The sequence below is a fragment of the Wyeomyia smithii genome, chromosome 2 (assembly GCF_029784165.1).
Source record: "Wyeomyia smithii strain HCP4-BCI-WySm-NY-G18 chromosome 2, ASM2978416v1, whole genome shotgun sequence".
Taxonomy (NCBI): domain Eukaryota; kingdom Metazoa; phylum Arthropoda; class Insecta; order Diptera; family Culicidae; genus Wyeomyia; species Wyeomyia smithii.
In genome coordinates, this window is record NC_073695.1 from 265,535,939 (window position 1) to 265,551,910 (window position 15,972).

The 15,972-nt window shown below is 34.7% G+C and overlaps 2 protein-coding genes across 4 annotated transcripts in view; both read left to right on the forward strand.

Moving 5' to 3' along the window:
• The window catches only part of LOC129725460 (calbindin-32), a 231,853-nt gene that overhangs the window by 22,931 nt on the left and 192,950 nt on the right, over window positions 1–15,972 (forward strand). The gene's annotated exons all lie outside the window — the stretch shown is intronic.
• Window positions 5,351–15,972, forward strand: part of LOC129720581 (class E basic helix-loop-helix protein 22-like) — a 74,890-nt gene continuing 64,268 nt past the window's right edge. Inside the window, exon 1 of the mRNA XM_055672069.1 lies at window positions 5,351–5,551. Coding sequence (XP_055528044.1) covers window positions 5,351–5,551 — 201 coding nt within the window. The remainder of the gene's footprint in view (window positions 5,552–15,972) is intronic.

Consider the following 15,972-nt stretch of genomic DNA (forward strand, 5'->3'; position numbering starts at 1 on the left):
ATGAGCAGTCCATATCGATCCATTGTGATAATCAATCCGCAATATGTATGACTCGCAATGATGGTTGCAATCCCCGCACTAAACATGTGTCCATCCGTTACCAGTTTGTGAAGAACGTAGTAGGAAAAGGTGACATCAAGCTCCATTACATTCCAACGCACGAACAACCGGCTGACGGATTTACGAAAGCTTTGGCAAAACAAAAACACATTCAATTTAGGATGTTGACAGGGATCGTAGGTTAAGGAGGAGTGTTGGAGAATAACCTCCGATCGTAGTAACTCACAATCATTACTGCGATGTTCTGGTTATCCTTAGTAACCGTTATTTACTTGTAATAAGCAGCAGCAATAAATTTTCATTCCTTGTTCAGACTTCAACCAGTTCACAAGTATTTTATTTTCACTCTACAAGTCCAATCCAGTCCAATCCAAATCCAATCCAAATCCAATCCAAATCCAATCCAAATCCAATCCAAATCCAATCCAAATCCAATCCAAATCCAATCCAAATCCAATCCAAAGCCAATCTAAATCCAAATCCAAATCCAATCCAAATCCAATCCGAATCCAAAGCCAATCCAAATCTCATCTTAATTCAATCATAATCGAAATTAATTCCTTTTTCTAATACTTCTTTAAATCCGCATCAGAATTTTAATATGTATTCTAGTGTGATTACGGCTCGAAATTGAATTTTGAATTCAAATCCAAACATGAGATTTAATCCAAATTCAAATTCACGTTCGTATTAAAATCTTAAACTTAATACAATTTCAAACCAAATCCAAATCCAAATATAGCTCAAATTATCTATTTTTCGATTTAATAAATCTTTTTTAAAATATGTATTTATTTGATCAAAAAAAATGTTATGAGCAGATTTTAATTTTTATTCATTTTTGTATCCAAATCCAGTCCAAATTATGTTTCTGTGGTTGATATCTAATGCTTTACAGCGTCTTACGTAATATCAGACCGGCTCGAATATAAATTGTCAACAAGGGTTGTGCCTAAGACCTTGTAATATAAGGAAAGATTTTCATTAAGTTTTGCCACGCTGCTATAACAAAAGTATGGTGCCTTTTCTACAAGAGCACTACACTTCAAGCTACTGTGTCGAAAAGGTGACGCATGGTAGTGTTTGAAATTAAAATAATTAAACCTTCCAATGTTTTACAGTTCAAAGTCTCCCCCAAAGTCAAAGTCTTGTATGCCAAGATTATAATTGCTTTCAATTTTTTGCACGAATCACCGTATCAAACTGCTGTTCCTCAAGATAATCTGCTCCATTTCGCATAACCTTTCAATTTGATAGCCAGTTGTGGCTCGCTTCGGCAAACAGTAGCCACTCTTCGTTCAAGAGGTCAAAGTTTCACGCACAAATTTCGCTATACTGGTGCTCTCGAAACGTTGTGAATTGTGGGTATCACCTGGTTGCGAAAGGTTAAGACGAATCGATTTTTCATAACTTGTAGCGCAAAGCGGTGTGGCATTCGATTGTTTGGTTTTTCCCCCACCCTGCGTTGGAGTAATGAAAATCGGAATTCCTAAGTTCTCACGATACCGCAGCCGTGCCTAAATTATTTATAGACTATAATGTGCGACTCAAGCCGTTCGCATTATGGTTCATGTATTGCATGACAACTAGAAGTAGAATGTTTAGAAGTTTGGCGCAAAGCGTAGCTTTTTTATCGCGATTGTAAAAGCACACGTACACCTACCATATAATATTGTTACTTAATAATAAAAAAATGCTTTAAACCCCAGATAAAATCTGCACGAAACGCGAAATCGTTTCGTTGCCGGATTTGTAACCGACTGAATATAAATGTACTATTTACTAATCCATTCGGCGAATGATTTGCATTCGTACGATCAAAAACTGGATGGTAATTTCGCTATCTGAGACGGTCTTTCTCCTATCACGATGCACAAAATATCCCCCGATTCGAACTTTCCCGGGGAATCACGTTTCTATGTGCAATGGTGAGCAGCCATGTCTCTTTGTGAAGCCGTGGTCGCGAAGTTTGAGCGCATATCCTCTGTCTGATTTTACATATAGACAGACACGGAATAGAAGATATTCAACACGTACAATCGCTAGTCATTACTGGCGATTCGGCAAGCACACAGCCCCGGAATGGATTCGGAGGTTTTTTCTTCTTCTCGACGCATGTAAGAAATTGCATTACTTCACAATGATATATACTGCGGCTGCCAGTTGCATCCTTGATGGATGCAGATGTGGTACAGAGGAGCAATCAAACTGGGATTGTCAGATCTTGTCGGTTGGGAAGATGGATTTCCAGGGAACTGTTTTTTTTTGTTCCGTTGCGAAACGCTATAAGGGATTTCAGAGCTTGAAATGGTTTTAAATTCTGACATAGACGGATGCATTGAATCGTGCGATTGTTCATCCGTTCAACGGGGAGCAGGCACAGTGTTTAGAGACTCGATAAAATTTCAAAAATATTAGTGCTTATTACGATTGGAAATTTTCCAAATTCAGTATTTGGTAATTTTGAAAAAAAATCTTGTACTCGAAATAACAATAAAGCTTGGTTGATCAGGGAAAAAATAAAAGAAATTTAGAATAAAAATTAACCCGCTAGGAAACCTTTCAGTCGTATAAATAACGCTTGCACAGCAGTGTGTGTAGTTAGAGATGAGCAATAGAATAAGTCGGTAGTGGAATGTGATACGCATATAGATTGTGGAACAATACCACCGTCCCCCGTAGTTTTATTGGTCAAAACACCCTGCCGGAGACAGGGAGATTGCGGGTTCAAGTCCCGTCGGGATGCGGTATATTTTTCCTAATCTGTATCATATTTCCAGTTCGCTTATTTTTCGCTTTCTCTACTGCACACATTGTCTGCTTAATGAATTTAAGCTTTATACTGGTTATTTCTGATTCCTTCAGACGTGTAGGAGCGGATTATGATTTGAATTATTTTTCAGGTCTTTTAAAGCGTTAGTCAGTTATTCTGTCCTCAATGTGAGAAGATGTTCTATTTTCACATTTTTCAGTCTCTAGAGGCGACCAAGCTAAGCTAAATTTGGAATGTTCCTAGCACAACTTTAGACTATTTATTTTGGCCTTCTCTGGCCTTCAAAAGCGTTTCCGGCGATTCTGGGTTTATTTTGGAATCACTTTCTTTTCAACCTTCTCGGACGTTTATTTGGGACCAGTTTCTGTTTTTGCCTTTCTCCTAGAAAGGTATAGCAATCACTGGAAAAACCAAAGGTATGAAAGTGGTCCCGAAGGCCGAATGTCATACACCACTCGACCCCTTTCGACGAACTGAGCATTTTCTGTTTGTATGTATGTATGTGTGTATGTGTGTATGTGTGTGTGTGTGTGCGTGTGTGTGTGTGTGTGTATGTGCAACTTTTTTTCCACTCACTTTTCTCAGAGATGGCTGGACCGATTTTTATAAAATTAATTGAAAATGAAAGGTCTAGTTGCGCCATAGGTTGCTATTAAATTTTATTGTAATCGGATTTTTAGTTTAGAGGTTATGTATCAAAATGTAAAAATCACGAAACATCAATATCTCAGAAACCACACAACCGATTTCAATGAAACTGGTTTCAAATGATCGGGTTGTCTTCAGAATCCTTAACTTTCAAATTTCGTTATGGTTGAACATATGGTTCAAAAGTTATCCTAAGGTTGTTTAAACTCACTCGTTTTTCTCAGAGATGGCTGAACCGATTTTCACAAAATTAGTGTCAAATGAAAGGTCTAGTTGCACCATAGGTTATTGAATTGCACCATAGGCTATTGAATTTCATTGCAATCGGACAGTAACTTTCTCCGTTGTTCACAAAAATGTGAAATCACATAATGAAAGTAAACATATTGACTTTCTCCTGACGATCACTGGCAACTTTTTTTTCTCACTCACTTTTCTCAGCGATGGCTGAACCGATTTCAATGAAATTAATTGCAAATGAAAGGCCTAGTTGCCCTATAAGACCCTATTGAATTTCATTGTAATCAGATTTCTTGTTTAGAGGTTATGTATCTAAATGTAAAAATCACGAAACATCAATATCTCAGACTGCACAACCGATTTGAACAAAATTGGTTTCAAATGAACAGGCTAAATTAAAAAACCCATAACTTTTGAATTTTATGAAGATTGAACATGTGGTTCAGAAGTTATGGAAAGAAACGTATTCTGGATACTATTTAATTTCACTCATGTTTCTCAGAGATGGCTGGACAGATTTGCATAAAATCAGTGTCATATGGAAGGTCTTGTTGCCCCATAAGACCCTAATGATTTTTTTTGCAAACAAATTATTACTTTGCCTGTTATGTTCGAAAATGTGAAATCCAGCTATTAAAAGAAACATATTCCGAAGACTACTTGGACTTGGACTCACTCACTTTTCTCAGAGAAGGTTGACCCGATTCCCACAGAATTAGTATCAAATAAAAGGTCTAGCTGCCTCATAACACCTTCTTGAATTTTGCTGTAATTGGATTGTAACTTCGTCTGTAATGTATCGAAATGTGAAAATCACGAAACTTTATTATCTTAGAAACTACACAACCGATTTGAACAATATTGATATAAGATGAACGGGCTACTTAAGGGTTAACTGATGAATTATGATTGAGCACGTGGTTTCAAAGTTACCTTTTCATTTGATTGTAATCAAACTTAAGCAACCGTTATGTATTAAATTGTTAATAAAACAACGAAAGTCTATTATCTCAAGTATTACACGACTTATTTGAACATAACTAGTGTTATACAAACGAGTCATCTCTCAAACTTGCAAATAACAAACTTCATATCAATTTGATATGTGGTTCAGAAGTTATGGAAAGTAAAGATATTAAGAGACTATTCAAAACTATACCTGCTTTGATCAATATATGTGGCCTCAACATTATTTGAATATGTTATCGTTCAATTTAAACGTTTCTGGTATTGCTGGTGATTGAAATTTTCGAAATTAAGTCAAATTTCAAATTTTATACTTCAGTTACAACATCAATATTTTAGTACCCAAAGAGTGAATATTCCTTTATTGGATTGCAGCGTTCATGTAAATCTATTTTACAAATAATAAGTTTGAATGAGAAAGGCTGGGTCTGACCGCTAGGTGGATAAATTTAGGTTTTTTTTTTCAAGTTTCGCAACCCAAAATAATCAAACCAATTCGTACGCAAAGTGGTGCCCAAGCGGAATGCATAATTGTACTTTTTTCCGTCCTCTGGCATTTTAACTTCTTTCAACCTAGCAAAAGTTTTAACCTTCCTCTCAGGTTCAGACGGGACTGGAGATTAGGGCAACTCAGCAGAAAAAGATTGCAATTCAAAGGGTAGAATGGCTTTCGCAGAACGTGAAAATTTATTGTACTTTGGGTTTTCTTCTCTGTGCCCTCGGATACAAACACGTTACGGCATCCATCCAGTTGTGAGTCCGGGTCCGGGACTGTCATCCTGTCATCCCGTTCCGGCGTTGACTGCCTGCCATGCTATCCTGACACCGCTAGCTGTCTGTTCGACCCCGGCACCGACCGGAACCGTAAGTTGGAGCTCGGTTTTATTGCCGTTATGCTTTCGGCTGTTGGTGTCGGTTCTAAACGAAATTCAAATGGGACATTCTAGTAACTTTTACTTATTGTTCTACTGAGCGGCTGCAAGTCGCGCAACATGCGGAAAACTGTACGACGTTACGATGTGCCTCTCGGAAGGATTTTTACCGGATGATTATTTTGAACTTTTTTTCCTTTTTGTTGTTTTCGAGTGTCGTTTTTCGTATCATTAGTGCTCTCCAAGGCTTTTCATCCCAGTCAGAATTCCCTGGAACGCGAGTCGGACCATCGGACCCATCTCTCTCAAAATTCATGCGGGTTGAACGAAATTCGCTCGAATTATGTGTTGGACGCTCTTTCTTTCGGTTTTTTTCTGTCTTTCTCGCTTTATGGCATATGCAAGAGTTGGACGTCACAGCCATTATTCATTCCCAATGAAATTTACACCCTGATGAATATTTCGTCAACACATTTCTTCCGAATGAAATAAAATCATCTGCCTTCTCCTTCCTGGAATAAAAAATCGATAATTTTGTTCGCAAAACTGTGCCCCCGCGCTGCTGCTGTATTCTTCTTCACCTTTGCCCGCCCTGATGACGGTTGGTAGGGAGCAAAAATCCAAACTTACTACGCTGATCACCGAAAATTTCCAGTGATTTCATACACCGGCAAGATGCTGCAGTGAGGCGGCATGTCAGCGAGCGAATGGGGAAACCACCGTAAAAAAGAGGATTCCTGTTATGGTTAGCCGCCGGGTTTCGGCTTTGTTGTTTCGCTTACCCTGCTGCTTTTTCATGCTGCTGCTGGTGGTGCGCTTTTTCCGCGACTCCGAAAGATTCTGGGGAAATTATCTGCCGCGCGAGAGTCGCAAACAGTCACATAAACAATCCGATTTCATTTCCCCCTTTCCCCCTTTTGGCTGTCGGCTGGCTGCTTGGGTCAATTCAGCTCCAACTGACTCGACTCGGTCCGTAAATACTGCAGCAGGAGGATGTAGCCGTATAACTGTTTACTTGTTGGATGGTGGTTAATTTACTTACCGCCCGGCCAGTTGAAGAAGGTTGAAGGCCTGCACGAGAAATAATATACGGCGAATTTTATAGCCGATTGTGTCAGTCTATCTGTCGAAAGTTATCGACTGCTTGGTGTCACGATTGAAGTGCAGTAAATCATCCGCCGAGACTCGGCTGGATTTGCCAGGTGCAACGAACGAGCATCTGGCGATTCGATAATCCAGCAAATACCAAGTGAAGTACGTAATCCGCTGCCACTCGGCATCATGTGTGGTTGAGCTGTTAAGATTTGTTTATTGCAGTTTTTTTTTTGCAATTGGTTGTAGAGTTAGCTATTCATTAAGCCGGCATTTGAAGTTTCAGTTTTTTTTCGAGTCATTTTATTCAATTTTTGTCCCTTTTGAATTGCAGTTGTTTTTTTAAGGGTGATATTACTCTTGCTAATCATAGAAACCTAAATCTTCCTATCCCTCTGCTTTTTTTTATTATATTGTTTTTAGTTTAGAAGTCGGCAGAACTTCATTTTCATCGTTTGACCTTCCAACTTGTGCTTAATCTTAGATTGATCATTAATTGTGCTCAATCTTAGAATCAAGTTCTCTCCTTTTCGACAAAGGTGTATAATCATCCATCATCGAGGTATACAACGTAAAAAGGGAGAGAAAGGTAAAGAGAAGAAAACAGGACAAGAAACTAAAAAAATCCTCTCTCTAGAAAGAGAAAACCAAAAAAGACATATAGAGATAGACAAAAAGAGAAAAAGACATAGAGAAAAACAGAAAAAGAGAGAGAAAGAGATAAAGAAAGAGAAAGAGATAAAGAGAGAGAAAGAGTGAGAGAGAGAGAGCGAGAAAAGGAGCAAGAGATAGAGAGAGTGTTAGAGAGAAAGAGAGAGAGAGAGAGAGAGATAGAGAGAGAGAGAGTGATAGAGAGAGAAAGAGTAATAGAGAGAGAGAGAGAGAGTGATAGAGAGAGAGAGAGAGAGAGTGATAAAGAGAGAGATAGAGAGAGATAGAGACATAGAGACATAAAGAGATAGAGAGATAGAGAGATAGAGTGATAGAGAGATAGAAAGATAGAGGGATAGAGAGAGAGAAAGAGAGATAGAGACATAGAAACATAAAGAGATAGAAATTTAAAGAGATAGAAGTTTAAGACAGTTTATAAAGACAAAACTCCTATTAAGAAAACTTTTAAATATAAATAAGAAAAGCTGGAAAGTGAAAAATCAACAAAATGTAGAATGCGAAATGAAAATTAGGAAAAAAAATCGAAAGAGCCAAAAGAGTTACAATAAAATTTAAGAAACTCAAGGTAGTTGAAATCCAAGAAAGCTAGAAAATTAAAAAAAAACGAAAAAAATAGAAAGTAGAGAGTTTAAATGAAGAAAGCTAAGGACGTTAGAAAAGACAAGAATAACAGTAATACCAAAAAAATCTAGCGAGTGAAAAGAGTCGCTTAAACTGTTTGGAGATATTTTAAAAATCAAGGAAATTGATCGAAAAATACAAAAAAAATCAAAAGAATCAAGAAAGACGGAAAGAGAATTGAGAGGGACAAAAAATTCTTGCAAACCAAGACTATTAGGAAAGTGTAGCAAGTCATGAGAATTGAGAAACCCAAAAAAGTCGAAAAAATCAAGAAAGTGAAAAGAATCGGGGAAATCAGAAGGTCCAGATAGTCGATAAAAACAAGAAACTCAAGTATGTCATGAAAAACATAAATCTCAAGAAAGTTATAAAAATCAAAATAAGGTAAGAAAGTCGAAAATATCAAGAACGCTAAGAAATTAAAAAAAACATTCAATGAAAAAAAAAAAAAAAAGAAAAATAAAAGAGTCAGGAAAGTGATAAATTTCAGTAGGCCAAGACAGCAGGAACAGTAATCATAAAAGTTAAAGAAAATCTAATAATTTGAAAAAGTCGAGAAGGTTGAAACAGTCAGAGAAGTCAACAGAAAATGTCAGGAAAGACAAAGTAATAAATAGTAAAAAAGTAAAAAATGTTAATACAGGAAGACAGAGAAAAACTGACAAATTCTATGTAAATTTTAATGGAGGGACAAAATGAAAAAGAGTAGACTTAAAAAATAGAAAGCTAGAGAGAACCCATTGCATTGATAAAGAAAAATTAGAAAAGAAGAACATAATAACATAGAGAGAGTGAGAAGGGGAGAGGAAAGAGAGAATTTCTAGAGAAGAAAAAGAGCGAGCAATAAAAACGAAAAACGAACAAATATTTTAATGATTTCACGCTCCAGGAACGGAAAATGAGAATCTATGACATAATAGAAATTATAAGATTGAAAAGCATCAAAGAATTAAATTTGAGCATATGAAATACAATTCATAAGTGAAAGAAGTCGAGAAAATGAACAAAATTCTTGAGAAATAATAAAATAAAACAACTGAACAACAAAATCAACCAAATAGGAAAAATGTTGGAAGAGTAAAGTTAGCACAAAAAGTTCAGAAAACATTAACAAAAACATGAGAAAATCATATTAAAAACAAAACAAAGCCTTGGTGCTACATTCCGATTTGGAACTTGACCTTCTGTTTATTTATACACAGACTTCGCAGCCGACTGTTTAGTGTACAGGACAATTGCGGGGCTAGCGCGCTACGATCCTACTGACACTAACAGTCTCTTCCGAGCCAAGACTCGAACCTACGCCGATTGGCTTGTAAGGCCAACATCGTACTTCGAGACCATCTGCAATTGAGCAAGAAAACCAATGCCGTAAGAGTAGAACTAAGTCATTGAATTTAAAGAAGTATAAAACAGTTGAAAAAATTCGAAAAATGAGGAGAAGTTAAGGAGACAAAACTATTTATAAAGCGTAGTATGAAGAAGGAAGGCGAAACGAGATTTATGATATGAAAAAAAATATAAGATAAAAGTGCATGAAAATCAATAAATCATAAGAAACAATAAAGCATAAAAAAGGCTAAACAGTCAAAAAATCAAACCAGATGTGAAAAATATGAAAAAAAGTAACAAGTATCAAAAAATTCAAGAAAAATAAAAAGGTAACAAAACTTGAAGGTCAAGCGAGCCAAAAACAACAAAGTTCTGAAATTTAAAAAAAGTGAAAAAAGCCAAAAAAACTCATCGAATAATAATAAAAAAGCTAAAAAGTCTAGAAGAAAAGTAATAAATTATAGGAAAGTCAAGAATTTTAAGAGAGTCGAGAATAGTAATAAGCTCAAGAAAGTTCTTAAAGTAAAACGAAGCAAAAAATAAAACAAGACAATTAATAGAGTCAAAAAAGTCCAGAAATGTAAAAAGGTCAGAAAGTTCACAAAATACAGTCATACCTCGATATAAGGCAACTTTATTTTTGTTTTCGTTACGCTATATCGAGTTACGTTATATATCGAAGCAAATACTATTTTTTTTAATTTATGCAACAATGTTAATGGTTACTCAAAGATGCGCGAAAACCTATTTTCCATAACCTATCATTATTTTTAAACCATGCTTATGCCCATTTAGAGAAAATTACAACAAGCAAAAAAAAATTTTCTTTTTAATTGATGCAAGACTGTGAATTGTTACATAAGGATGCGTGAAAATCTGTTTCCCATCACTTATTAGTATTTTTAAACCTTTCTTATGCCCATTTAGAACAATTTTTGCATTGGTTTCAATGGTTGCAAAACTCACTGCAAACATTTTTTGAAGCGATTTATACCCCAAATATTGCAAGGTATATAGCCCTAGGGGTTGTATGAAATGGTGACGTAGGACTAAATATATTATATGCTGCGATAAACTGTTCATAGGCAACACTACCGTTTATATTTGATGGTCGTTATTGTAAAACTAACGATGCATGAATACATGAAAATTCTCATAGCTCTTATCTTCAAGCATCTATAGTTCTGAATAGAACCGATTCCATAAACTTCAGTTGAAAATTCGCGAAAACAAAGACGTAGTCTTACGTCAAAACGATTGCTGTATAATTTATTTTCACTTTCAATACATCTCAAAAAGTTACGTTAAATCGAGGTAAAAGTTACGTTATATCGAGACTGCCTTATATTGAGGTTGCCTTATATCGAGGTATGACTGTATCAAGAAAAAAAAATGTCAAACGAGTCTAGAAAGTCAAAACGAAAGCAACAAATTCAGGAAGGTTAAAAAAAAGACATTGAAAAAACATGAAAATTAATAAGAGAGGCTGGAGTGTTTTTAAAGAAAATTATAAGAAACCAAAAAAAGTCACGAAAATATAAAAAAAGACAAATAGTGCAGTAATAGAAGTAAAACGAAGTGAAAAAAACACAAGATGATTAATAGATTCAAAATTGTCCAGAAATTTAAGAAGGTCAAGAAAGTTAATAAAATATCAAGAAAAAAACCACGAGATTCCAAAATGTCAAACGAGTCCAGAAAGTCAAGACGCAAGTAAGAGATTCTGGAAGGTTAAACAAGTTAAGACAGTAGAAAAAGAGAGGCTGAAGAGTCAAGAAAATAATAAGGGACCAAAAAAACTCACGAAAATAAAAAAAAAACAGGCAAATAGAAACCATGCAATATAAGAAAAACGTCAAGCAATATAAGAACAAAATTAGGTAACAAAATGGCAAATATAGAAAGTCAATACAAACATTAAAGTAAAGAACTTTACGATAGACAAAAATGTCAAGAAAGAAAAAAATTGAGAAATTTGCGAAGAGCGAAAGTATTTAGAAGATTTGGAATGTTAGGAAATTCCAGAAAGCCAAGAGAGTTTCAAAAGTAAATGAAGGCAAAAAAACAAGAAAGTCAAGAAAGTTGAGAGAGTCCTAAAAGGAAAGCAATTCAAGAAGTTGTAGAGGTCGGGATAATGAATAAAAAAATAGTCAAAATAAGACAAAAAGAAATAAAAAAAAAAATTAGAACCAAAACTAGAAAACTCAAATTGAAAAAAAAAGAAATATTTCAAATAATCCAGCATTAATTAAAGTCAAAGAGCTGAGAAAAATTAGAAGAGAGAACAAAACGTGAAGAGACACAAAAAATCTCAAAGGTCAAAAGGCAAATAAATGTGTAAAAAGTAAATTTTAAAAGTAAAAAATAAATAATAAAACGTTAGTTATAAGTACAAAAACACCAATCAAAATTAAACAAGTGAAATTAAGTTTAACGTAAAAAATAGAAATTATAAAAAATAAATGTATCAAACCCGAAAAAAAAAAAGTTCAGAAAGAGGAAAGCTAATTTGGATAAACTTAAGAGTCAAGAAAGTAAATAAATATACGAAAGTTTCGAAATTGAAAAAGCTCAAGACAGCCGAAAAATTCAAAAATAAATAGAAAAAACTAGAAAGTCTGAACAAAAAGTCAAAAATTATAAGAAAGAAACGCAAGTTAAAAAAATCAAAAATTTCAAGTGGATCAAGAGAGACAACAATATCATGAAACCAAGACAATCAAGAATGTCAAATGAGTCTAGAAAGTCGAAAAGAAATTTCGGAAATTCAGGAAGGTTAGGAAAGTTAAGAGAGTAGAGAAACACAAAGTAAATAAAAAAGGTTGAAGAGTAAGAAAGATTGAGAAAGCAGAAAAGTGACGAAAACTAAAACCAGACACATAAAAATCAAGCGAATTAACGAAAAAGGAATGTCAGGAAAGTTGAAATAGTCTGTTAAGAAAAAAAAATTAAAAAAATAAGAAAGTCAAGTGAGCCAATAAAAGTTAAATATGCCTCGAAAAACAAGAATCTCAAGAAAGTAACAAAAAATTTAAGAAAGTTTGAAAACAAATTCAAGATAGTTGTAAAGGTCAATGCCAAGAAAAACAAAAAAAATAAGAAAGTTTGCCAAGAAATTCAAGTAAAGCAAGAAATTCAAGAAGATTATGCAAGTCGGGAAAGTAAAGAGTCGAGAAATTCAAGAAATAGTAGGAGGGTGGTATTCAAGACACGACCGCATGACGTTGACTACCGTATTCTTATATTCCATTAAAACAAATAGTAGATGGAATTGCAACGCTTCTTTTACAAAACTTCGAGGCACCAAAAAGTGCCAGTTGCCGATTATTCTTGTTAGTTATTATTATTCTTGGTTAGTCCAGAATTCCAGCCATTTTAGTATTTTGCAGTAGCCATGGACTACTAACAGTCGCCAGCATTACGGGTGAAACCGGTACTATTTTGTCTTTCCTCCTTTCAGCTGCTAACACCTAGCGTCAGATCGTCAGATCGATTGTATCCATTAGTGTCGACTGTGCTTGGGAAGAGAGGTGGTGATTTCCTGCGCGGTATTATTTAGGTAATCGATATTAATTACCAATTTTTCAATGGTGAATCTCAAATAATAGTTTGTTTTTGTTACATAAATTTAATCGTAAAAGAATTTCTGATCGATTGATGCTAAAACCTCTATAACCTGATTATAAATGACTGAAAAATAAACGCTCAAAATCTGACCACTTTTCCCTGGCTGAATTACTAGATTTTCAAATTCAGGTGCCTAACTTCGATATAGACGTTAGTCAACGTCAAAAAGATGAGAAAAGTTGGAGAATAAAGAGAATCAAACGTTATGTTTTTCAAGAAAATCAAAAAATTTTATGAAAGACACAAAAAACCAAAATAAGTCAATAAAATCAGACTAAACAGAAAAAGAAACAAGAGAGTCGAGCAAATCGAAAGGCAACAAAGTCAAAAAAGCCAGAAAACCAAAAATGACAAAAAAGAAGAAAGAAAATCAAGGAAGACAGAAAGAAAATCGAAAGAGTCAAGACAATCAAGTTCATCAAGAAAGTTATGAAAGTTGAAAAACCCTAGAAAGTTAAGAGAACTGAGAAAGAAAATTGTAAGTCAATGGAGTCAAGAGAGAAGAAAACAGTCTGATGTTTCCTCTGAAGATGTCACTGATCAGTGACGAAACGTCGGACATTGGAAAACAATAGTCGTTCTACTTTTTTTGGGGCTGCGCTGTCGAAAATACACATAACGCCCGAAATTTAAGAAATCAAGAGAGTCAAGAAAGACACACAAGGAGAAGTAAAAAATAAATTAAAAATTGAAAAAAAAAAATCCGGAAAACAAACAAATCAAGAAAGTTTGAGTTGTAGAAATAGTTAAGATAGTCAGAAACTACAAAAAAAATGAAGACAATCAAGAAATACAATAAGATCAAAAAACAAGAAAATTAGGGAAATCAAGAAAGTCATGGAAGTTGAGAAATTCAAGAAGTCGAAAGAGTTCATAAATTCAAAATAAGGTAGAGAGAGAGTTGAAATAATTGAGAGAGTCAAGGTAGTTAAAATATTTGAGAAGGAGAGTAGGAGTTGAGAAATCCAAACTGGTTAAGAGAATTAAAAAGACAATTTATAAGAAAGTCAAGAAAATATAAAGACAAAAATCAAGAGAAACAGGAAAAAGATCAAGATAGTCAAGCAAATCAAGAAAGTTAGGAGAGTCAAAAAAATTGAGAAAGTTCAGCTGACTCTTTTTTTTTGTGTCACGCAAAACAAGAACAAGTTGGGAATGTCATAGAAGTTGAATAAACTTGAGAGAGGTTAAAATGAACTAATAAGGACAAGAAAAACTAAACGAAAAAATTGAAAGAGTCAAAATAGTTGAAAAAAATCTAAATATTCGAGAAAGTCAGAAAGTCACGAAAGTTAGAAAAGTTAAGAATGTTGAGAAATTTAAGTACGTCACGAGAGTCATCAAATTCAAAAAAAAAAAAAACAAAAAAAACTTAGAAAAACGAGAACGTTAAGAAAGTTCAAAAGTTAAGAAAATCGAAATAGTCATGAAAGTCGAGAAAGTTAAATCATCGAAAAATTGAGGGACAGCAAAAGCGTAAAAAAGGAAAGTCAAAAAAGTCGGTAAATGTAAGAAAATCCCCAAACCCAAAAAAATTAAGACACTTGAAAAAATTGAGGAAATAATATAAATGAAGTTACGAATCTCAAGAAGGTTGAGAAAGTCAAAAAAAAGTATGGAAATATAAGAAAGTCGATGAACTAAAAAACTCGAAAAAGCTTAAATATTCAAGAAATAAAGAAAGTCGAGATAGTTGAGAATGTTAAGAAAGTAAAGAACGTTAATAAAATGAAGAAGGTTAGAAAAGTCAACTAAATTAGGAAAATCAGGAATGTTGAGTCAAAAGCAGTCAAGACGCCAAAAAGTGAACACAGTCAAGAACGAATGATGCAACTATGTTATCAAAAGATCACAAAACTGAAATGAACTATGGGCTTGTTATGGTGGAAAAGTATACGATTTAAGACAAAAATTTCGAAACAATAAATTGTGAATGGAATTATTATCATACGTAAATTGAAATTGTAAATCATAGCAGTGTAGAAAGTAGGGTTTTGCAGAAAAGGACATTGCTTGAAAAAAAAAACTATGTAAGAAACAAATGTAATTCACTAGATATGTGTAAAACAAATTCTCGAGTTCTTTGTAACACTTTCATTCACCTTTCAAAAAATCCTTAAAATTTCAATCTTCTAATGGGAAACCTATTAATACAATTAAACTATAGAATTATTTGAAATCTCTGTCGAAAAGGTTTTCTAACGAAAACATAAACATTTTACAATTCCAGCATTTACAAATTGAGTCCTTTTTCACCCAAAATGGGAAAGGTCGTGTCCAATAACTAGACTTGAGAGCACAGCATCCAAAGGTCGAGTAGCCAATCAAGATAGCTAAGCTATTTGCCATCATCATCAACCCGTATCTTGTCCGATTTCTAGTATAGTTACTAAATATTAACGATTTTTCGATTACGCTTCCCACGACCGTCAGCAGCGACGCTTTCAGTTCAGTCCGAAGTTAGCTTCCACTGCAGCATAAATTTCTCTGAAGAACACTCGCTCATTAGCTTTATCGCAATTCCCCATCACGGACGATTTGCAAAGAGAAAGAAAAAACTGTCACCGAAATAAACAGGATACTGACGACCAGTGAGTGTCTCGGGAGTAGCAACGCTTGAAGGACTCCAGAACGAGAAAACATGAATAATGATAAATCTTTATCGGTGCCCGGCGTTAGTCTTCTAACCTTGGCTCGAAAGCCACGTGTTCAATATGTCAAGCCAATTTGAATACGTGATTTATCTTACCGTCGCCGTTGGTTGTTCTCGAACGTCGTTATCAAAGTTGCGATTAGCCCACATTGATAATGACACAACTTTCCTTCACGCCGTAGATACGTACCGTACAGCAGTAAAAGTGTAAATTTGTTGGCAGAAACTTTCTTCTCTCTTTCATCTTCATGCACGACTCAGCAGAGTAGAATGTAAATTGAATAATCTGATTTCAATTCCACCATCCGTGCGCTCTTGGCTCTGGTTGTCTCTATCTGCTATCAATGACGCGTAATCCTTCAGCCCCAGGCCTCAGTTTTACTCACAAAACAGCACTGCCACCGCAGCCTGTCTGA